Here is a 23997-nt window from a genome sequence, read left to right as displayed (position 1 = left end):
AGAAAGGGTCTTTATTTGAGAAGGCATAGAGGCAATTTAATTTTTAAGACAAATTTGGCAGCAAAGAAATCAATCATACACACAAGGAGATAATGTTGCCTGATGTGTTTTGGTATTTTATGATGTATAAATAAGTTACCTCCAGGTAAAGCACAGATGCAAATTCACGGTACATCAGGTACTCTGTGGACACTGCGTCTTCTCTTTCTCATTCACTGCACTCAATATGAAGTAGTCTGCTGCTTAACAAGCAAATGTGTTTATATGCTAGTTGTCTTAAATTTATTTTACTGTTTACTGCTCTGGTGACCTACCTACCTAAATCTTGCCATCACAAATTTAATAAATGTTACAGTTAATATTTTGGGCTTAGGGTGGTCTGCAGAGAGGAAAAGAATGTTATATTACATTTATGTAAGGTATGAAGTTAGTTTAGAAAAAGGTTTTTAGCTGCCTGAAACTAGGCTTTTCATTAGCACTAACTAATCTCAGACCCCTGGCAATGTTTTGTAGAAAAGCTGCTTTTATTAAAGATTCAGCTCAGTCTTTCAGTTAAAGACTTTAGTTATTCAGGATGCATTTTGTTCATTGATGAGCCTTTGGGGGTTTTGGTTTTGTTTTTCTTCTGTTGCCTTTGTTATTCATGAACACTTTATTCTCAGCAATTAAATTCCTCCCTTGGGGTATATTTTGGGTTTATTATGCATCTTTAATATGCAAAAACAATTCGGGTTTTTTTGTTTTGTATTGAATAAAGGCTGTTTTTTTACTAGTAATATCAGTGAAGTTTCAGCCCAGTGGAAACTTGACATTTCCCCAATGCATGTTTTATTTAAAAACTGAGACTTCTTGTGTTTTAAAACACTTCTAAATTACGCTGTTTTGTTCTGAGCTTCTGTTTCTCTGTCACATTCTTTTAAATTGGTCTTTCATTTTTCCTTTTTCTCTGTAGCAAAAAGCATCCTTAAGTCCTCAGAAGCAAAGTCCTCTGGATAGTGAGGTAAGAGTCCAATAAGAGTATTACCAGGGATGGCAGCACCTGAATCCTTAGCTCTCTCCATCAGAGATATTTTCCTGACTATGGAGAACTCTTCAGGACTGGGTTATAGCATAGGTTTTTTCACACGTATTATTAAGCCTTGGGTTGGGTTTTTTTGCTTATGGGACCTCTAATATTTCCTTCTGTTCGTGTAAATTGCCTGTCCGAGTGTGTTATTTTATTGTTTCTTGTATGTTTTCTATGTTCTATACAGAAAACTCATTTCATGTTCCATTTTGAGATGCTCCTTGCGAGAAGTACAGTTTACTTTCTAACAGGAGTATTCGGACAAGTTATTATGTTGCAGTCATCCTTCATTGATCAGTTTTCTCCCAGTTTCCTATCATTAGATCACCAGTTATCCCAGAAAGATTAAGCATTAGAATTTTGAGGGCTATTAGAAAAAGAAATAAATACATTTTTAAAAAGTTTTATTGTAGTGTAGTTTTATAATCAAAACCAGTAAGTCAGTAGGGAACACAAATCAGACAAGGCTCAGTCTTCTAGAATATACAGAGCTGAGCCAATGACATCTGTTCGCTCTCTGCATCAGATTTCTGCATAGTAATAACTCTTCCACTGCTTGCCATCCCCACTTTCCTCCAGGGGAAGATAAATCACTTGGCAGTGTTAATCAGATCAAAACTTTTAATAATATAATGAATATAAATAGTTCTTTAGTAGCATTTTCCAACTAACTTTTTTTTTTGTAGAAAATTACCGAAACATGGGGTAATTGAAATAGTTTTTGCTCTTTTTCCTTCTTAATGTTCTTATGTTCTTAATTTATTCTTTTTAAGGGTCCTTTGTTCTACCACAGTAAGAACTGTGAATACGTAGTTGTCTGTATTTGCTTGAGATGACACATAAAGCAGAATAGTTTATTTCTTAAGTAATACAAATAGGCTGTAACTCATGGGTCATGTGGGTATATATTCCTACAGAGTTACATATACTTTATGGATTTTTAAAAAGAGCCTCACAATGCTATAAACAAGCAGCACGTTCCAAAATTTCTGTCTGTTCGCATACTGTGTGTTTCTGACATTCTGTGTGTTTCTGACATTACTCCATCTCTCCCACCTCCCAGTGTCCCTTTCCATCCAGAAGGTCTCAGCATACTGATGATAGTGCCTTGTTAGTGGTAAGATCCTGCACGTAATGGCCTTTTTATGTGGCGGATTCTAGAGCATAGAAATAACAATATGTTATGATTGTCTCAGATTAGACCAATTATTTAGAGCTAATCTAAATAGCATAAAACATGAGCATCTTTGAAAAGTGACTTGGCTGTGAACTTTAATAGCATGAATATGTTGGTACTTGTACTGTCAGCCACTTGTTAACAATGCAGTGATGTTTTTCCACAAAATAATTAAAGCTTATCTTTTGCTGAGAGCAGAAGAAAATTATTGATAGTAAAGAGCAGCTTCTAAAATTCAAAATTCACCTCTAGTTGTTCTGGTTTGATTCCTTCTCCGTTTGGCTTGCTTGCTTATTGACACTGAAGAACACATCAATTAGGAATTTTTAGTTCTTTGAGTATAGCCTAGTTTAACTTGTTTGCATCCTGCACATGGTGATTAGAAATACTTAGTATCTTGGTAACCATATTATAGCACAGGGAAAAACTGCTCTACATTTGAATGCTACAAATCATGAAATATTCCTCATACCTCTTTATTGTTTATCGATGAAGATGTCTTAATCTGTTTTGAACACTTAGCAAAAATAAAAACATTCATGTATTGCCTTCATGTTTTATGCTATTTCTTCCTTTATGGCATCTTAGCAATGTAGCATAATTAAAGAATATAATTAATGCCATAATCCATGTCTATAAAAGAAAAATACACCTGATTTGCCTGCTGTTGCATGACTGCATGCCTGGGATTTATTTTCTTAATTCATGTGCTTCCATTATCTGCCTAAATTTTCTTGAGGCAGTGCTCTCAGTTAGAATATCTCTCTCCAGAACACGTTGGTCAGGAGATTTACTGTCTCTTTATTCAGACTTTTTGGGTTTCCTGCTTTCAAATGACTAGCACTGTGTAGGAGAAAAAGGTCATAATATTAGAGAGAGATTTAGTTGTGATCATGCATGTGCCTGTTTAGAGAAATCACAATCAATTAGCATATAAAATGTGCTTTCATACTTAGATAATAAGAAACAGGAGAACAGCAGTGGTTTGGGTTAAGTGCTGATATTCTGTTGTCAGTTAATTCATCTTTGGAATGTATTTTAAAGATACCTTTAAGGACCCCATTTCTGTTTTATTGTGTGATCCCATGACTTTTGGTGTAAATTAATATGTAGAATTTTATGTTACATGATTTGGAATTTTCAGAAATTATTTTGAAACTGGCTTCTATCAATGTTTGTTTCCTTTGTGTCTTTAACCAAGTTACATCCTTGCACTTCACAAAAAAAGTGGACAGGCTGGTAGGGAAAGATTAAACTAGATTTGAAAGCAATCATTTCTCTCTTCATTTTCCTTTTGATTCCTTGCTCTTTTCAGCAGCACTGAACTATAACAGTATATGAAATACTGGGTTTTCTGAACTGCTGAAGTATGATCTGCAGCTCTATTTTGTAGTGGAAATACACACTGTGTCTAGCGATGACATATGCCAGGGCAGCTGTTTCTGGCAATTATTGTAACTGGAACATTAAGCCCAGGCTAGCGCATGAATTTGTAGCATTTTTGTTTCCACAATTGTATTTTGTATGGCATAAACTTGTTCAACAACAAGGAGGAAATGTTCATTAGTTTGCTTTAAAAAAAAAAAATAAAAGGTCTGTCATAAAACTTGAAATTACTTTTACCTTTCTATATTCTATTGCATTTCGTTTGACATTTTCCCTGTCCTTATGGATTTGAAATTTAGCTAGGTCTAATTTCTGAGGATGTTTTTTTCCTCCACCAAAGTATAGAGGTATTTCGTATCAAAATTCTATTCGCTAGGGGCAGTTTTCAGTACACATTTTCCATTTACATGGTTTTCTCTCAGTCTCTTTTTCTCTCTCTGCATAAAGACTGCGTGCAGTAGTGTTACCTTTACCTTACAAAACTTTTGGACATTGAAACTTGCAGATAGTTAGTTTAAGGAAAAAAAAAAAATAAAAATTAAAAAAAAAAGTTCTGCTAGATTTTCCACTGATTGTTCTAGCTTTATGGTGTGGGAATAACACTTTGTGCAAAAGAGAAGACTATTACATAGAGGTGTAGTAGAGGATCTTTTGTTCAGCATTTCCCTCGTTACATCAGAGCTCTCTAAACGCAGTGTTGCTTTTCTTTTGCTCCAAACAATGTTTTCAGCTCAGATGTAAGGAAAAGATTAAAAAAGTAATAAGTCTAATATGTAGTTAGAAAGCAAGTGAGCTTTCTTTTATTTTACTACTTCCCTCTTCTGGTATTGTTGCAGCTCTAACAAAAATTTTCTTAAAACCAAAATTTAAGTTGTGAATCTCCTTTTTTAAATCTTACATCATGTTTCTTTTGGTCTTCTCCTTGTTGTCTTTTATCACTAATTAAAATTAAAATGTATTGACATTGCACAGACTACTCTGACCATTTCCTTCTGTTTGTAAACAATTTCAGGACAGTCTGTTTGAACTCACAAAATGACTACCTGTACTTTCTATGAATGTTAATAGTTCAGTTTAGTTGTACGTTTCTTCTGCATACCTGTGATTTGAAGTGAAGTGGAGATTGGCTGTAGTACTTCGTTGCACGCTGCGGTGGATTTCTTTGTGTTGACTTGTAATAGGCAGACTAACTAAAATGTTGCTGAAGAAATGTAATCACTGGCCTCTCTGAGAAAATGTGTTGTATACCTCCAAGTTTTATATTAGTCATATCCTGCTTGCTGTTCTCACAAGAGTAGTCCCATTCGTTACAACTGAGATTACTTGTTGAGATAGTATCAAGGCTTCAGACTTGGCTAATGATTTCAGCCTTGATTGCTTATGAATCTCATTTTTCCCCCAAGTGTCGTCTTGTTTTTTCTCATACTGTCCCTTACAAGGCGAGTACTATGGACAGAGAAAAAAAAAAAAAACACCAAAACATCCTCTCAAACTGCTGCTCAGTTTCTCTGTTGTGAAGCCCGTGAAATACTCGATAAGCATCAGGCAGCCGGCGTGACCTCTTCCTTTCATAACCTTTGTGTCGTTGCTGCCTTGCGCTCCGTTCATTGCCTTGTGTTTCCTTGTTGCGGTCTCGAACATGGCCCGAGGCCATCGTGTTACTGTTAGCACATGGGATCTCTGAAACATTAAGTTAAGGCTTTTAGGCACCAGTGTGTTACAAATAATAATGGTATGGGTAAAGTAAGCAGGACTTGAATTACGCTAACTTGTACCCTGGAGTTTTCTCTCAGACCGTTGGCATCCATTTGTGTATTCAAACGTTTAATAATCAGATTCCCTTAAAATATCCTTATTTGGTGCGTGCAGAGTTCTGGTTGGGCTCTGCTTTGGCAGTCCCTGTATCTACAGTTGTTTCTGGCGCAGGGAGATTTCTCCGCCTTCAGTGCTAGTCCTAGAGGCCGAGTGCGGCATGTGCAGCAGGGTGGTGTAAGTCTGAATTGCAGCATCCTGGTTCCTTTCGTATTGTGGCTACCTTTTCTTACAGTTCTTTGCCTCACTTCTTCCTTTCTTCCCTCTCTTTCTTTCCTTGCTGTCCCTGACAGAATGGCTTTGAGCCTCTCTTTGTGTTTGAGATTGACAATAACACCAATACCATTAAAAGAAGGCCAGGGACTCGCAAACAGGTGAAGAGCATGCAGTGTGTTGCTGTTGTGATTGTCCTACCCTGTGGTGTGCCGTGTTCCCCTTCCCTTCACCCACTGCTGGGTACGTGGATTGTGACGGCTTCTTGTTAGTCTGCGTCAAGGTTGTCTTGCTCTTTTCATACAGGAATAAACAATTATGTTAATCTTACAGACCACCTACTTCTGCTTTATTTTACTGTTCTCGTATACTAGCTAATGTTTTGCTTAAGTCAAGTGATGTTTTGAAACACTTTAAAGCAAACAAACAAAAAAAAAACATGATTTTTGCTCTGCACTGCTGTGGAGAAAGAGGCTGTCTTGAAGATCAGCTGTTAAGTCTGCATAGGGCCTAAAGATGTTTGCATTTAAAGCTTGCCCTGAGTATAACCTCTCCTTCAAGTCCTTCCTGGCTGTACTGTTCTGAAGTGGCAGAATAGTTGCAAACCATTTTTTAAATACTAACACTCCCAAGTGTGTCGTTCACATCTGTAGAGTTTCTAGGTGTCGTTTGGTGTTCTTTTCCTGTGCTGAACTACCACTTTGCTATTTGAATGCTGTTTCAGAAAGTATAGTTTCATTCTTGAGCCATTCAGTCCTCAACTGAAAAAAACTGGAAAAAAAAAAAAATTTATTGTGCTTTCAATAAGACACAGAATTTGGCCTTCTAGAGCCACCTGCCAGTAACAGATGGGCATGCTGGAGCTCCTGTTCTGTAAACATGAAAAGTTGTTTATTTGGTTGGTTTTGATATTGGTTGTAGTTGAAATTTGGCTGCACTTTATTTGTGACAACACTGTAAATCTTCACACTGACATCTTCCCCGAGAGCTAGATTCCACCCACGGAATCGTAATTACTTTGTGTGTAATTCAGAAGGATCAGCATTAGGTGTTTGTGGCAGACACAAAGTGTGTATTCTTGAGCCCATTAGATGTGGGTTCCTCTGATTTTACGAAGTTGATAGGAAAATAACTTACTAAAAATTCATAACATATTGAAACATTGAAAAGAAAGCTATTTATTTTGAACAGTGGCTCAGAATGAACTGTTGTAGGGTAAAATTTCCTTTTGTCTGATGGCCTAGGTGTTACATTAGGTGTTACTAAAGAAGCTTTTACCTCAGTTACTGTCCTTAGTTCTGCTTTTGATGTCACCCTGTTGCGTGTAAAAGAAACATCGCACCTCCCAGGCTTATTAGCCAGAAAGTTCAGGAGGGTAAGAAGGCTTGAACTGTAGTTCAGCAAGTATGTATCTGTTGCCTGTTGAGTGTTTCTGAGAACATGATCATGATCACCTCTTCCTTTTTAACTTGTCTACTGCATTCCACCTTTGTGCATGACCTATCAGCCACTTGCTAACGCTGCTACTGCCTTCTCTTTCTGCATTCAGTTGCTCTCAGGGTTGAATCAAGAAAGCTGTGCTACTACCCTGCCTAATGCTTCTGCCTTCAGCCCTGTCAAGGTATCTCTCGCTATTATCATTCACCAGTAAAGCCAACAAAAAGCTCTTGGATCCACACATCTGTTTTAACAGGTGTTAGTCTGTCAGTTCTAATCAAAAGTTCAGGTAGGGTATGAATCCGATTTACCTGATTAAACTGTAGTAGGTATTACCTCATCTTAGCTTTAGGCTGTGTCTACAGGGGGCCTAAGCTATAAAAACATGGTAACCAGTCTCTGCTCCAAGGGGTTCTTGGTTGTCTTTGATGTTGCTTTTTCTGTACAAGATTATTTACTCCTGACCAAGTTGAGTTCATCCAAAGTACTCTTGTCGTATTCTTTACCAGCTTACTTTTGAGTACAGATATCCTATATTTCTTTCTCTTCTGTGGAAACTGCTATACTGAATGCATTCATCACGAGAAATCATTAGTCTGCGTAAGCACTGTCTTAAAACCACAGTGTGTTTCACTGGGGAGAGTGATGTTCAGTAAATAGCAGTTTTGCATTAGCAAAGGTGTCGGAGAGGTGTATCTTTATTGGTGCTGCTGTAATGCGAGTTCTGCATGTTATTTAATTATCTGTTTTTCTGTGTCCCCTTTGCAAAGAATACTTTGAAAGTTTTGGTTGGAAGGAAGAGTAAACAACAATCTGTCATTGCACAGTCAGTGCTGTTTCATCATTCTTTTTCCTCAGAAAAAAGCAATTGTGTCATTTCTGCAAAAGAAAAACCTTAGTCACTTTCTGCAGAGATGAGACGTAGGGAACAACATACTGTGTTTTTTCACATTTCTGGTTTTTTTTTCTGAAACACATTTAGATGGATGGAGTCCTTTTTAAAACACAGAAAATTAAAATATAGTCACAGCTTTTCCAGATTAGGACCATTTATACTCTTCTGCTTTTTTGTCCACAGAGTGATGACAGATCTACCATCTCCCCCGGCTCACCCACCACTCAGACAGGTAACAGGGAAAGGAAGAAAATATGAAAAATAAGAAAAAATAAGATCAAAATGCCTGCTTGCTTATTTGTACTACGAAGAGAAGGGAGCACATGTTCCCATCTCTCTATGTGGCACTGCTGTGTTTGAGAATTTACCCAGTTATTTGGGTCCCCTTAGAAACACGAGGGAAGAGACAACAGGAGTGAAGCATGTCCTCAGGCAGAGCGTAGGGTTTGGCTGGTTTAGGCCTTCATACAGGCTTTGGCACACAGATGCATTCAGCAACAGTCAGAACAGTTGTTGGAATTGGTATGTGGAATGTGCTTTGCATGCAAGCGTCCTTGGAAGTGCCTTTTCCTGCTCTGCGCTTTTATCATGCATGGCTGTAATTTATTTTGTCATTATTACATTAAAATTTTTGTTTTGTTCTTTTCAATTACCACATTGCTGAACCCATTTCCTATTTAAACTCTAACCATTTCCTTCTTCCTCCTTTCCTTTCCTGTGCCTTTCCACATTTGTTTAGTCCACCTTTCCCCTCCATATCCTGGCCATGCAGCCCCGCCTTCCTATAGAAACCCACCCCAGCGACCTGAGAGTTTCCTTTTCCGAGCAGCTGTCAGGGATGAAGCAAACAAAGGTAGGTTATATAGCTTAGAAATCAGCTAGTTTTGCTACGTTATATTAACATCTGCATTACCTAGGTTTTGCAGTGTTCTGTTACTTCAGGTCATTATCATCAAACTACTTTTAGAGTTCCATGTGTAGACATATGGTGTTAAATACTTTGTGAATAAGCAATTTTTTTTTAGAGCTGACAAATATTCTTTTGTCATATTTGTGGAAATGTGGGATTTTGTTCTTCCTGGTCTGTGCTTACACATAAAAAAATACTAAGAAAATGCCACAAAAGCCTTCAACCACTGACGAAGACAGCTTGATAAATTGTGTTGCGCAGTAGCACATAACAAAATTGCAGTTTCTGTAGAAAGACTGAACTGTTTCAACATACTTCATCCGGCAAAACTTTTTCCCCCTTTTGTGAATGGTTGTTAGCCAACAGAAAGAACAGAATCTAAACAGAAAGGAAAATGTGTTATAGGACACCTCATTTAGGTTAGTAGATCATTAGCTTGATTAATAATCAAATGAAAGAAACAGATTTGTGAAAAGGAATGCACCAAACCCATTCTGGAACCTTGTTTGTGCGTGTGTAGTACAGCAGCGAAGGACAATCAGCCAAACCATGCTTAGTGATTTTCTTTCCTTCGTGCTACTTTTTCAGCTGTTACTTCATCTTCTACCCGTGCTTTGTCTCCTGCTAATGATTCTGCAGACCCTAGAGTAAGACAAAACTCCAAACAGCGAGAGGAGGAGCTGCAGCTAATAGAGCAACTACGTAAGGTAAGTGCTGCCAGGAGCCCGTATGTGGACATCTTAGTGAATGCATTGCCTGCATCCTGCTAAATCTGTCCTTTTGTTTTAGACTGATTTCACTGAACTAACATGGTGAACAGTTGACCAAAATTAAATGTCATTGTACAGTCTGAGTGTTTCTTTCAGATGGATGCAGTGGTGTTCACTTTGGTTTTTGTGGTGGATAAAGTCAGCTTCAAATTCTGTAAAATATACCATGCTGACTCCTGCTTCTGAGTGCCCAGTGATGTCTGCTTTTAAAATAAACATGTGCTTTCTTTCTTCCTTATCAGCCTTCACACTTGTAAGGAACTCCCTGGAAAGTTGCCTTACTGTCTTTTTAATGCTTTTTTTAAAACTCCTCTTTGCTGTAAAGCCCACAGAAAAGCAGACGGAATGCAGAGACTACTGCCAGTCATGGTGACAGCGTGGTTTCCTTGTGTGCCCTGGATCCATTTATTGATTCTTGCCTTATCCTTAGTTAGGTGCAGAACATCTGAGGTACAAATATTCCTTATGGTTGTGCTATTTGCCTGTTCAGGGCCACCACACTCCTGGGTTGTGCCCGGGTACAATGACAATACACATGAATATTGAAAAGATCACATGGAGTTAAGGTACTGCCCTGCTTTGCCCCAGACTTGTTTCTGGAGAGCGTGAAGGGATTCCTTGAGGTGCTCTAATGAATTGTTTGAGCTTTCTCAAGAAATAAGAATTCCTACTTATTAAAGCTCATTTTAAAAGCCATAAGCATCCCAGATGGACAGAGAGTTCCTTCTCTTTGTAAATCTTAAAGCAAGGACAATCTCCTTTCCCTAAAAGGAGAAAGTTATCTTAAATAAAACAAAACGAAACTTGGTGCTGTTTGCAGAGCCTCTCTTCTGTTATTTCAGGATGCTTTGTATGTAGTCTGTCTCTTGTTCTGCTTCCCAAGTAAGTTTAAATCTTTTTTTAATACTTAAAAAAATTTAGATACAGCGTAACAACTTGGCGAAATTCACACAGCATTTGAAATAAGATTAAAAGCCTGAGTTGAAATTTTATTTGTTCCCTTACGCAAATCTGCCTACCTTATTTCTTTAAAACTATTTATGCCAAGGAGCTTTCTTTACAGGGAAAAATGTTATCATGACTTTTGGTAACTATGTTCTCCTCCAACCCACAAAGACCATTATTTTCACTTCCCTTGGCAGAACCAGTCTCTGAGAATATACAAGATTAGGAATACTTTTCCTCGACCCCAGTTTCCATTATTTTTTTTAATAATGGTTGTATTAGTCCCCTGTGCTGTACAATGAAAACTGTTCATCATTGAACTTAACTGCTCCCAGATTGTGGTCAGCTCTGGGCCACAGTAGTGTGCAGAGCCTTCCTTGATGTTACTGCTGTTTAGAAGTGTCACGAGGATGGACAGAGAGTTATAATGGAAGCACTTCTGCCTGTTATAAAATGTTCTGCGGAACGAAACAGTTGGAGGAAACCAGCTCTTACTTTTTCTGTGTCCATGTTCATTTATCTACAGAATATAGAATCACGGTTGAAAGTGTCGTTGCCCAGTGATCTTGGAGCAGCTCTCACCGATGGTGTTGTTCTGTGCCATTTAGCTAATCACGTGCGTCCCCGATCTGTTCCCAGCATTCACGTCCCCTCACCTGCTGTTGTAAGTATGTAATAATGACAGTATTTTGTAGGTGTCTAAAATAACATCCAACAAAGTTCTGTAATCTAGACAAATGCTAAATTCAGCGTTCTCCTCTGTGAATGTACATGACAAAAAATAACCATCTCTTCTGTCTAAAAAAAGTCTATAGCTTCATTAAAAGAAATTATATTTGGGTTTGTTTCATTTAAATGAAGTTAATTCTAACACAGATTATAAGAAAATCTTAATGTTTTCAAGTCCTCTCTATGTTAACTCGAGAACTAGTGAAATAAGAGACAGTTCAGCATGAACACTGAAATAGGATATTTCAAAAGATCAAAAGGTCCGTGAAGTTCAGGAAAACAATAGGAAAATACACAATTCTCTACAGCATTTAGGATCCCACTACACAAGACTGAAAACAGGCAGAGAAGCCAAGTTGATTCCTGTGTCCATTTCACAGCACTACAAATTCCTCTGCTTAGGAATTTTAGCAGAGCACGCTCGAGCTACTTGGAGAACAGCATCTCCTGGAACAAAACAAATCCAGTCATACCTTTGTGATAACAGGAAAAAAGGTAGTGTATCTGGGGACTGTTGAGAGCAAGAAAGGAAGCACACAGAGAAGTTTGAAAATTTCTGAAGTTCTTTTTCTTACTCTGCCTAACTGCAGTGTCTCTGGAAAGCAATGAAGATGATCTATTTCTGGGTGCATTACTGTGTGTCACATACTGAAAGCACAGAATTAGAGAAAGGTCAAGAACTGTGAAATAACGACAGATTATTTACCTAATCTGTATTTGTGGAAGTCAGAAAGTTCAGTGAAAATATTTAGGGTCAGCTACTTGAAAGTGGTATGGAGAGGCAGATTGCTTGTTCTGCACCTTTAAATTGTATGAATAAGGAAGAAAACCTGAAGGTTGTTTCTAGGGGAAGTTGTTGAAACATGCATGTTGTGTGTGCTTTTCCTTAGAGTCAGTCGTTGTGTTGGTTGGAATTTGAACTGGCACTTACAGGGCTGCCGGCTATATCATTGTGGTTCCTCTCCCTTGGACTTAATGTGAACAAGCCGACGTCCTCATTATTTTGAGAACGATTGAACTGGACACGCCAAGATTTTAGGCAGATTGTGGAATCATTAAGAGAAAAGGCATATAGCTGCTATTGAGAAGACTTGCATCATTGAGAATATCTTTTCAATGGCCTGGTTTTATGTGCTGTTGAATATTCCATGTCAGGAATTAAATCATGGCTTTGTCATATAAATCCCAAGGAAGAGGCAGCCTTTAGCTGCGTGGCTCCAGGAGCAGAAGAGGCATCATGTCATTCCTCAGTCACAATGTGATCTTTGTATTCCCTTCGTCCTTCGGGAGAAAGAAGTCAGCGCTAGCCTTTAACCTGCTTTCTTGGTGGGGAAATATGGCAAATTGAGGGGACGGAGCAGAAACCCCACCACTTATGGGAAAGTATTGAACCCACAGAGGCCGCTGCCTGCTGCTGCGTAGACTGTGGGTAGCTTGTTCAAAGGAGCAGGAAGCTTGTGTCTCTTTAACCAGAAAAGAATAAGCTTCAAGAATAGAAACAAGACAGAGCCTGTGCCGTGCTGCGTCTGTATAGAGGTGTGAAAGCTAACCATAGAAAAAAGCTTGCTTGAAAAAATGCCAGTGAGTGCAACTCAAACAGCTACATCACACACATCTACAAGAGGCTTACAAGCAGCAAGCTTCAATTCCAATTTTCTTCCATTATTTTCCAGTTTCATCTAGCCTTCTTTTTTTTATCTCTTTGTTAATTGAAATATAGTTTGATATTTATATATTTTTGTATTATAGTAATCCAGAACAGACTCCAGATTGCTTCATATCATGAAGTTGCTCTGAAATCACAGCATGGAAGCCATGCATGGTTGTTTCCTTCAAAATATATTTTTAAAATTATCATACTGTAGTCACCAAAAGTGTTAGCCAGTTTTATATAACACCTTGTATATAAATATTGCACAGCTTAGAATTGTTGTATTTTAAAAACATCCAGCACTCATAAATTAGCTTTTCATAAAATAGCTTTGAAATTTGGGCTTGCTTTTTTAAAGAAAAGCAAACTACAACAGAGCCTGCTTTGAATTAGATAAGCTTATGTCAGTGCAGTATGTTTTTGGCAAAGAGATTTATCAAGAGTTTTATTTAAATAAAAAATAAAGATCTTTTAAAATCCTGCCAATCAAAAACACTGTATGCCTGCCTCCTTCACTTCTTTGCAGCCTAAACTTACGATGGCAAAATGCAGACGAAACGTGGAGAATTTCTTGGAAGCTTGCAGAAGGATTGGAGTGCCTCAGGTACCTATTTCTACTATCCTGATATAATGTTTCAGGTGCAGTTTTGAATAATGCTTCAGAAAAAAAAAACTTCTTTGAAAGATTTGATGACAACAAAATTTTTAAAAGTTTTGAAGGTTCAGGTATAAGTTATGTCTTGCAGTAAAGATCAGATTTACCTTGTATTGTCTTCCAGAGCAAAATGAAGTCAGATGTAGTTTATCAGAGGTCTGATTCTCTTACTGCTGTCCCTCAGATTAATAAGAGCTGATGCAGTTTGAGTCTGCCTTTAGAATTGCAAGGTATTTCTATAAAAACAATCATATTTTCTCAAGATTAGATACTTGACAACTTAAAAGTGGGATAAAATTTGGATGATGTTTTTGCATGTGTTATTTTTATCCCGAAGCTTTTCATGTTCACGTAAGAGAATTATTCTGAAGGAACGTCTTCACTGTCTTACCAACCAGTCGCAGTATTATTGGCCCTTCTCTGATGGTAGCTATCTTTGCATAGATCCTAATTCTTTTGTTATGTATCAGTGGTAGAAGTCTATCTTCTGGTATTCCTTGTCCTCTTTTGAAACTTGGAAGAGCTAGGAGGTGGGAACATATAAAATAGTCCATCTGAGTCCAGTTATCCTGTTTTATGCTCTCCTGTCCTTTCCACTTTGTCTTATTCAGCAGCTGTCTCAGTTCAAATAGTTTTGATAACATCATGTTTTTCTTAATTTTTCTTCTAGTGCATTAATTGATTTGGTTTCTTACACTGCTAAGCATTAGTGTTTCTGTTGTAGGTGCTGCTCTCTTTCTTTTGTATTGTGAAAGGGAAAAGTAGACCCAGTGACTCATTTCCCAACTATTTCTAAAAGCAATGTTCTCGAGTCAGTCGTGCAGTATTTTCTGGTGTTTTCAGATAGCTTCACTTGCAGGCATTTGAGCCATTGGGATTTTAGGATAGGATATTTATTGAGCTGCCTGGCAATTTCACATGACTCAGTGGTGAATTGCATTGGAACGTGGTAGGGAGTCTGTAAGTAATCGTTAGTACTTTGAGATCTTGCACTGTTTTGGTCCCCTAAGAAACTTCACACTTTTACTCCCGGCAGAACTGCACAATATAAATTGGTCTGGGGCAAAATTGTTCAATTCCATCCCAGCTTCCCTATTTATAGCTCCCTCAAATAGGAAGATGTAATTTTTACGGGATTGCAGTACAGAGCAGATCACTGAAATGACCCACATTTAAAAGCAAACAAAAAAGCCACTCAAGAAAAAGTCCCCTATAGATCCAGTCTGCTACATCTGCTACACCTCCTATCTAGGACCCTCCTGTTTTTCTCATGTTTCTTGCTTTAATGTGAAAGAGTTCAAGGAGAGTGTCTCTGGGGAAAGTTACTGAAATACGCCCACCTGAACTCTAAAGTTGCTCTCATGTGTCTACATTACATATCTACTGAGATGTGAACATAAGATATCTGTATGCAAGAATGGCGTGGCAGCCTAGTATATTTTTCTGGAAAAGATGCCTGCAGGTATTTCCTTTCATTTAAATTCTAATTACAAAAATAAAAGGCTTTCTGAAAGTATGGATCTATGTAGAAATACTTACCTTCTAAGAGGAAGGCTACTTTTAGAAAATGCTAATTACAGGCACCACAGTGGAGCAGCTGTTTATGTAGGATTTTGCTAGTTAAAGCCCTTACATCAAAAGAAACCGACAGTTGAACAGATGGATATGTGCATCTAGATTTCACTGATTTACAGCAGTTACCTGTGTGAAAGGGAGGGAAAAGATGCACAGTGGGAATAGTTACAGAACACGTAAACTCTAATTAGTAATAGATATTTCTGCAGGATACTGCATTCAAGCATCAGTTACACATAAATAATTCCTTGTCCTACTGTTTTCATTAACTAAGATACATGTGGAGACTTAGCTTTGATGAGTGCTCAGCACCAATAGCATCTCAGAAACCTGTAGCCTCTTCATTTCCCCCAGAGAAAAATGGTTTTCACTAAGGCATGTGTAAACTGCTATGTTTTTAACAACAAAGAATAGTCACATGTTTAAGCTGTACAGGTGACACGCACCTCACTGAACACTAAATATGTGCATTGAGTGAGTTCTTTGCAGTGGGAGTCTTGCAGATTCCTTGATGAGAATTAACCAGCCGTGATACGCTTCTCGAACATGTAGGTGATATCTGAGATGTCTGATGACTGACTGCTTCGTGGATGTTGCTGTGGCTAACTGACTGACCTTTTTTTTCTGTCTGTTTTCCCTTCCTGCTCACACACTCTGGACAGGACAATCTTTGTTCCCCTTCTGACATTCTTCAGCTAAACCTCAGCGTTAAAAGAACAGTTGAGACTCTTCTTTCCCTGGGGACAGATTCAGAAGAATCCAGTCTTGTCTCCCTTTCCATTCAGCTCTGGGGCTTTGTGGTGTTTTACTGTACTCTAATGCTAACGCTTTGTATGTTCTATCGCTGGGTCTTTTTTCTCTAGCTGAAAGACAGTGGTGCTGCTTCCTCCCTCCATCACTCCAGTGCTTGGGAAAGGATTTTGGTTTTTGTCAAGACTGTGTGTATGAAGTGCTTTCTTTCCCAGTGATGGGACAGAGGTGACAAGTACGATGTGTAAGCACATCAGTGCACCCACATGACCGCCTGTGACATAATTCACATTTGTATTTGCTGTGTCCATATTTAGCAGACATAATGCTTTTACAAGGGAGGAAGTGCTGTCCGTGGGCTAGAGCAAGGGACTGAGGTTAGGGTGCATGCTATAGTCTGCTGACAAGTGATGTAGTACTGGGAAAACTGCGTTGTCAGTTTGTGCATCAGTTTCCCCATCTGTATAATGGGAATTGCACCCACTTGGGTAAATTGCTTCAGGATTATCTGATGAAAAATGTTAAAGAATGAGAAGTATTTTTTTCAACATCAGTGTTCTTGATTAGATCTCACAGTCTTAGGAGACATGGTCTGGTAAGTTTTGCCCACAGGACTTTGTTACTGATATTTTTTTCTTAGCCCACATCCCTTGTCCTGCTTCTGAGAGCATTTGATTTCTCATATTTGTAGACTCTGGTGTATTAGTCTATCAGATGCCACAGAATGTCTCAGCACTCTACTGTGCTCTGGATAAAACTTCACAAAAAATTCTTGAGTTGCCACTTGATTGTGGGCACCCCAACCCGTGCTTGTTTCGTGCTTATTCCCTTCTTATCCTGTCATTTTCAGAAACCTTTGTGTCATACAATTGCAGAAATATAAGTCCCGGCTGCACGATCACTCTTCACTGGTTTACAAAACTCAGGTAGTCTTCCGTAAAGCTTCAAAGCTTTTCCCTCCCCAGGAAAAGCATCCTGGTGCTTTAATGCTTTAATGTCTCAGGGACACCCCAGAACTTCAGGGCACTCCCCGCGTGATGTGTAAAAGACCATGTCTCCTCAGAGTGTAGATTGATTCAGGGAACTCTGCTCAGAGACCAGTGACAGGTAAGTGTTAAGTAAAATGGCTGTTCCAAATGTGTTTTCAATAAATTTCTGTTATATCTGAAAATACTGTAAATGGCTTGTAAGCCCAGTTTAAGCGGTGTTAGCATTCCGACGTTAACCTGGCAACAATTCTGAAGCACAGTTTAAGATACACAGGAGTTTAGTTGCAAATGTGGTCACTACCAGTAAAAATGTGTTATGTGTACGTGGATCTCACAAGCTCTTGTAACATAAAGTGAGTATTTAACACAGGAGCATGTAGAGGAGTTGATGCCCTCTTTCCAAATCACACACAGTGTTCTGTCCAAGCAAAACATTTTTGAGGAAAGAAGGTACCTTTGACAGGGGGAGATTGTTTTATTTTTAAATAAGCTATTTTTGCACTGCTTACTGGTATGAACTAAAATGAACTCAGTTCCTATGTTTCTTAACTTCTTCTAATGAACACTGTGATAAAAACTGCAAGGGGTTTTACACTAACAGTGCCTTCCAGTTTTTAAATTTTGTTTGTCGTGTCTGTGGTATGGAGTCATTCCAAAGCTTTTCCCCTTGCATACATATGAAAAAAAATAAGGCATGTTTGCTCAAGTTTACAAGTATTTTCTCAAAAAGCACACTTTTTTCAAAATAACATAAATTTGCTGGAAGATAAATGTATTTCAGCCTGATCATATGGCTTACTGTGAGAATTTCAGTCTGGGTTCATTTGTTTTCCCTCCGCTCTGAGCTGTGCGGGAGGAGTGTTGGCTGCCACTGCTTATGCTGAAGGATTTTCTTTAACATCAAAAATCAGTAAAGATTCAAAGAGTGGAGAAACGCAGGTTGCTGTGGAAATAACACGTGAAAAATAATCTCTGTAGCTCTATAGGAAGGACACACTTGGGTTATTTTGTACAGATACAGAGAACTGTTGGACATGTATCCTGACTGTTGTGGAACGAGGATGGCCAGGATGTGCTAAGGACTTTTGTAGGACGAGGCTTTAAATCCATCTTAGATTGAGAATAGCACAATTATTAATAAACACGTTGAAACCTCTTTTTGCATTTTGCGTATTACTCTTATTCCTTAGAATGATTTTGGAGGTAACCTGCTAAGTGGGTGTACTTCTGGAAGAGAAATAAGTGGCAGTGACTCGCACATAACATAGGGTGAATATTTGCCTATAAATATACTGTCGATTTCTCATTGCCTTCAACAGGAGAAATGGCATTTTCCACATTTATGATCAACATTATTTCAGTCACACACAGAAGCAAGTCTTTTTTTTTTTTTTTTTTTTTCCCCCTTTTTCTTCCATAAAACAACTTGTGCTTTCTGCTTTTTTCGTGCCTTCCAAGGAATTTTTGTAATGATGGAGATCAGCACATCCAAACAGACAGAAGGACTTCACATGGGCAGCGTGTCTCATGAGATGAGAATTGCTTTTAAGTGTGGCGTTTCCTCTTAGGCTCGTTGCACGGTGTTTCCATTGCACACAGTATTTCATTCTCTGCTTTAAAGCAGGTCTTTCCTCACGTTTGATAGCTAAACAGGCTTGCTACATGAGGAATCCCTCAAAAAGGCAGTTGTGTTTTGGAAAGGAATCCATGGTTCCTTTCCTGCTGTGTGTTGTAGCAAGGTCATCACGGTGAAGCAAAGCTTTTGCCCTCCTTAAGTTCATCTACTTTTGGTTTCATAAACTGCTGCCATTTCAGTCTGGGAGAGGTAGAGGACAATCTGCTATTCCCCACTTCTCCCACAATCCTTTTTCAAATTCTTATTTGTACAATTTTCTAATAAAGGATTACCCCAAGGCCTCCTCCTTTGAGTAGTCATGTTCACGGTTCTTTAGTCACAAGCAGAAATTTCATTTCATAACCTGTGTGTGTGCTAGCTGTCCATAACATTTCATATTTCAGTCACCTTTTGCTTAATTTTTTTTTTCTTTTCAGTTGAGTGTTTTTCATCCATTTTGTTTTTGTCTTTGTTTTGTTCCCCATTCAGGAGCAATTATGTTTGCCTCTACATATTTTAGAAGAGAAGGGTTTGACACAGGTAGCTGTGACTGTCCAGGCGCTCCTGGAGCTGGCACCCCCAAAGCAGCAGCAACTTCACCACTTGTCTGCTGTGTAAAGACCTCCGGGACCTTTTGGGTTACCTTGGCTAAGCAGAAGGACGTGAAGACTTTACTGCCCATGCAGTGCATCCAAACACACACAGCTCTGTTCTAAGGAAATGAGTTTCCGTGATTCCTGACAGGAATGTTTTAACTTCATTTCTCCATTTTTTTGGAGACCACAACAGTTTCCAATAACATTTTTATTATCAATATTTTTGGCCCTTATTTAAAAAAAATAGAGTTCATTGGGAGGAGGGCAGGGAATTCCAACGGCTGGCTGTTGGAGCCAGCTGTAGAAACTGACCTTGTAGACTGAAGACATGGGTGTAGAGTTTGGAAAGCGATTCCTAGGGGAATTTGTTTGTAAAAAAGGATGTTCCTGCAGTGGGCACATGGGGAATGAAAGTTCTTTCCTTCCCCGCAGGGTTCAAAGAAAGGGAATTTCTTTGCCTCCAAAGAACAATAGCTATTTCTATTATATATTAAAAAAATTGCAGCACACAATCTTAACCTGCAGTGTTTGACAACAGGGTCAAGCCTCATGCAGCTGTAACTTGCGTTGGCATGTCCTCATAACTTAAAATTTGAAGAAAAAAAAACACAGATTAATTTTTTTTTTCCCAAGGGAAAAATTACTGTATGTTTTCTCTGCAAGAAACATCTTAGTAAAGGATACTAAACCAGAACTGTTCAAATTGTATTAATCACATCAGCATTCACTAAGGGTTCACTTTCTGTTTGGATTTTAACATGACTTTATCTGAAAACTTTTCCCACATCAGTGGAGGGAGACCTCCTGCCTCCTCTCACCTCCCCTTCTGCTCGTGTAGGGATGCGTTTGGTTACTCAGTACTTTCATCAAATGATGACTAGATGTCATCAAGAACCGTGTATGTATTTTCACTGCAGTGTGAAGAATTACAGCCTGCCATGCTAATCATTAGAAACCCATTATCAAATATTACGTTTATCAGGGGCTGACACATCCCACGCAGATATGCCAGCACTGGTGAGTGTCCCAGCCGCTGGGAAGTTTACCATTTTAAGAACACAATTACTGAATTTCTGCAGGTGGGCTGCATGTTGCCAAAGCAGCAATCTGTTGCAAAAGGTAGCTTCTGTTTGTGGGTTTAACAAGGCTTTAATAAATAAAGCCTTTTATCATTGGAATTGATGTAGAGATGCACTGGTTTTACAGAACTACCATTACTTCCTTCCTCTTTCCTTAACATAAATAATGGAAATTCAATATACAGGAACGGGAGAGGCAGCTGACAAGTTTTGCATTTTGCTGGAAAGTTGACCTGCAAAACAAAGACTAGCTCTGTGTGCTCTGGTGCTAGTGACGAGGCCAAGCTCACTACCAGATCAGTTACAATGATCCCCCCCCCCCCCCAAAAAAACACCTTGCAAAATCCAGTTCTCCACCCGTGCGGTTCCTTTGTTAGGTTTTGGCCAATTTAAAGCATCCCAGAATGTTATGCTGCTAATACGTAGTGCATGGGGTCTGAGACCAGCTTCAGGCATCGGAGGTACTGCACCTGGGGATATATTTAAAGCAGAATACACCAAGAGGATTTCATGGGGATAAAGGAAGGAGAAGAAATGGGAACAGGCTAGCTAAAAGTCATTTTTGCTGAAGTAAAACTGCCATGGGAACACTGGCAAGGACTGGGCTTAGCTGGATTTTTCCCCTTTTGATTTGCAGTTTTCTTTCCGCTCTGTTTTGCTTCGTGTATTTCTTTCATGGCCCGTTGTGGTGACTGTTGAATCCCTTATTGCTCATAATTATTCCATTTGCCTCTTATTGACATTGCCTGATCACGTTGCAAGTGGAGAAGAACACCTGAAAGGTATTTAAAACTGCAGAGCTGAAAGGAGAAACCTTTTCATACTGGGTAAGCGCGTTGCCCTGAGCCCTGCAAGAAATGAAAATGCCGGTAGCTTGCAGTACGCAGAGGCAGAGAGCAGCTCCATGCAGACAGACTTTCCTCCTGAAGTAGGTCTTGTGTTTCACTTAATTTCGCTTGCAAGGAGTGTTGGTAATTCTTAAAGGATTGCATAAAAGTGTCTGAAGTCTCTGCTGCAGTTTGCCGAGTGGAAGATCCTGCCGCTTGCAGCCAACGGCACAGACCACAAGTGTTTCTTTTATGTTTGTCTCTGCACATAATTTGAAAGAGGGGGGCACTGACTTCATCTTAGTTTTCAACATTAGGTCATTTGTATCGTTACAGGGGCATGTTAACTTTTTAAATAATCCACGAAGGGTGTGCTATTAAATAGCCCCATTTTAAGAAAACCATTCCCTTCATGGAACTGTGAGGGTGTGGTGTTTGCTCCAGTCCAGCTTCCAGCACTTAGGGAAAATCAAACTTAACAGTATTCAGGTTGGTGGAAGTCTGACATTTCATTAATACTAGCTTTTAGGAATTAATCAGGTGGAGCGTTGAGCCTGAACTGCAAGAAGTGGCCGTTTCCTATCGTGCCTGGTTAACGGCCGCTCTTCCCTGCGAGCGGGGCGTACGCCCGGCGGCCGAGTTCAGGTACAGAGCAGTGGCTGGGCGGGCGCTGTGTCCCGCTAGCCCTCGCTCGGTTCTAAGCCATGGTTCACTCTGGCAGCTCCCATGTATGTGGTCGTGTTAGTTTGACGTTCACAATCCTGTGTTTTCATGCTGGCAAACACTAAATCTTGGCCAGATGTTTAGGACAAAAAACCAAACCTGAAGTTTCATCATATGGTTTATTTAATGTATTATACAAAAACCAACTTCAGTTCTGTTTTGCAAAATGGGTTGGTATTTTCCAGTGTATTTATGTGCAATTTTTGTTGTATCCCGTGAAAAGACTATTTTAAAGAAAACATGTATAAAATTCTATTTTGCGTGTTAAAGCAAAGAGGCAATTGTCTTTCCGGGGCATTTGTGTTGGAGGATGTGGGAGGAATCCGTCGGAGCGGTTCGTGCTTGCCGGTGTTTATACACTGGCTCCATTGTGTCACCATCCTGCCTCCAACCGCGGCGAGCACTGAGCGGCGTTGGAGGCTCAGCGGGGTCACGGGCTCGCGGTCGCGCGGCGGGGGCGCTCGGCAGCCCCCGACGGCGTGGCGGGGTTTGGGTCTTCCCCCTTGTGAAGGGGGAGGCCTTCGGAGAGGCCCCGACCTCGCTGCCCTGCTTAAAAGAAATCAGACACAACTTTTTACGGCGCCGAGAACGCTGCTGTCGATCTTGGTAGCGACGCAAAGGCAAATGGTATTTTTACCCTTTTATGACTATAAATGGTTCTTTGAAAAAATGTTTTAGAAACAGAGGACTTTTAAGGTGAATTTGGACATCTAAAAAATTCTTTTGTGTAGATATTATGTTTTACAAAGCGATCTAATTTTGTTATTTCTGAAAACAGTGTAAACGTGTAATTAATAGAGTAAAGGTTTTTAAAGCTTCATCCCATGCTGTACGTCTGTAAATACATTCCATGATTTCTAAGTCTGTTACATATAAATGTGTCCAAATATTGTATACTTTATTTTAAATTGCCTGCATTCTGCCAGTAGTGTGAACTTCTAGCACATTGATAATATAAAAGGAAACCATGGGTAATTTGAAATAAAGTTTTAAAACTTCCACGAAGTACAGTATTCTTCTTGCTGTTCTTCTGTTGCATCAATGCACGCCCCATCCTCTCTGTCGGGTGTGGGTTCCCGCTCCCCATCGTCCCGCGTGGCCGTTAATGGACCCGGTGCGTTTCTCCAGTTCCCGTCGTCAACCAGGATGGAACAATTCCAGCGGTTTTGCGCGCGTTCTGCAGCCACATCCAAAGCTTTTTCCTGGGGATATTTTTAACCTTCCCCAGACACCGAGAAGCTGTGATTTTGTACAGAATCCTTTGCTCCTCCCTCCCCCCGCCCCGTTCTGGTTTTCCCCTTCTCAAAGTGAAGTGTACGTTCTAGGTTTGGGGAGGTTGCTGCTGCCGGTACCGGTGCTCCTTGCTGTTCTCGTCTTTTGCTTGGTTTTATCCTGCCTTGGGTTTGATCGGTAAAACTTGCACCCCTGCTTCATGCCCCCACGGTATTTAAAAGGTTTGTTCTCATTAGCCAAATCGTTCACCCCTCTTTTCTTCCCTCCTTATAGCTAGTTTTTATTATTTAAAAAAAAAAAAAAAAAAAAGGCAAGGCCTAGAAATTGCCAGGGATCCACAAACCCTCACTGCTTCGTACACGCTGCGCGCCCCCGCGGGGCTGTCCCCGGCTCACCAAGCGGCTTCAGCCCCCTTTTGGGACCTCCGGTGACTCGCCAGTCGCTTGGGACAGCCCCCGTCCTGCCTTCCCCCGCGCTGCCCAGCGCTCTCCCCGTGTTCATTTCTGCCCCTCTGTCTAAAGCCTCCTCCGAACCAGCTTCTCAGTCTCCAGCGTTTACCTCCCTAGAAACCAGTTTCTCCAAAAGGCTGGTAATTTCTGGTTTTCCTTGCAGAAGATATCACGGATGCGCACTTTGATCCCATCTCTCCATAGCTGGAAAAAACGAACAGTGCCAACCCTGGCAAAGTTCCTCCAAACTGCCAGGTTTTGGGACTGCTCTCCGCTCCCGTCGCTGGATGCGCTCAGCCTGTTCGCTCGGCAGCTGCACAGCCAAGAAACAGACGTCCTCGGCGGTCTCTGGCCGCGCCAGGCAGGGCTCGTACGGAGAGCAGCGCCGGCAGGAGCTGGGCGGAGGGGTGGCAGCGCGGGCACGGTCCCCCGGCGAGGGCCCGCTGTTCTGAGCGGGGCGGCGGAAGCTCCTGGGGGTCCGGGGTCGGGTTAAAACCCTCTGCCCCCGTCTCCCT

At 40.0% G+C, this 23997-nt stretch overlaps 1 protein-coding gene across 7 annotated transcripts in view; it reads left to right on the top strand.

The window, feature by feature from the left end:
- Positions 1-20570, top strand: part of LRCH3 (leucine rich repeats and calponin homology domain containing 3) — a 68113-nt gene extending 47543 nt beyond the window's left edge. For 3 of the 7 annotated variants that reach the window (XM_082320261.1, XM_082320262.1, XM_082320260.1), the window contains 7 exons: positions 953-1000; positions 8170-8218; positions 8726-8839; positions 9485-9603; positions 11138-11275; positions 13518-13595; positions 19065-20570. In XM_082320261.1, coding sequence (XP_082176387.1) covers positions 953-1000; positions 8170-8218; positions 8726-8839; positions 9485-9603; positions 11138-11275; positions 13518-13595; positions 19065-19193 — 675 coding nt within the window. In that variant the 3' untranslated portion in view covers positions 19194-20570. Of the gene's footprint in view, positions 1-952; positions 1001-2129; positions 2184-5734; positions 5816-7203; positions 7276-8169; positions 8219-8725; positions 8840-9484; positions 9604-11137; positions 11280-13517; positions 13597-15883; positions 18256-19064 lie in introns of those variants that run through there. The other 4 variants (XM_082320266.1, XM_082320265.1, XM_082320263.1 and 1 more) reach the window with 3 other exon arrangements.
- The last annotated feature ends 3427 nt before the right edge of the window (positions 20571-23997 follow it).

The sequence above is a fragment of the Platalea leucorodia genome (assembly GCF_965183815.1).
Source record: "Platalea leucorodia genome assembly, chromosome: 8".
In the NCBI taxonomy this organism is placed as follows: Eukaryota; Metazoa; Chordata; class Aves; order Pelecaniformes; family Threskiornithidae; genus Platalea; species Platalea leucorodia.
Note: the sequence above shows the minus strand (reverse complement) of the source record. Positions and strands in the feature narration are given on the sequence as shown.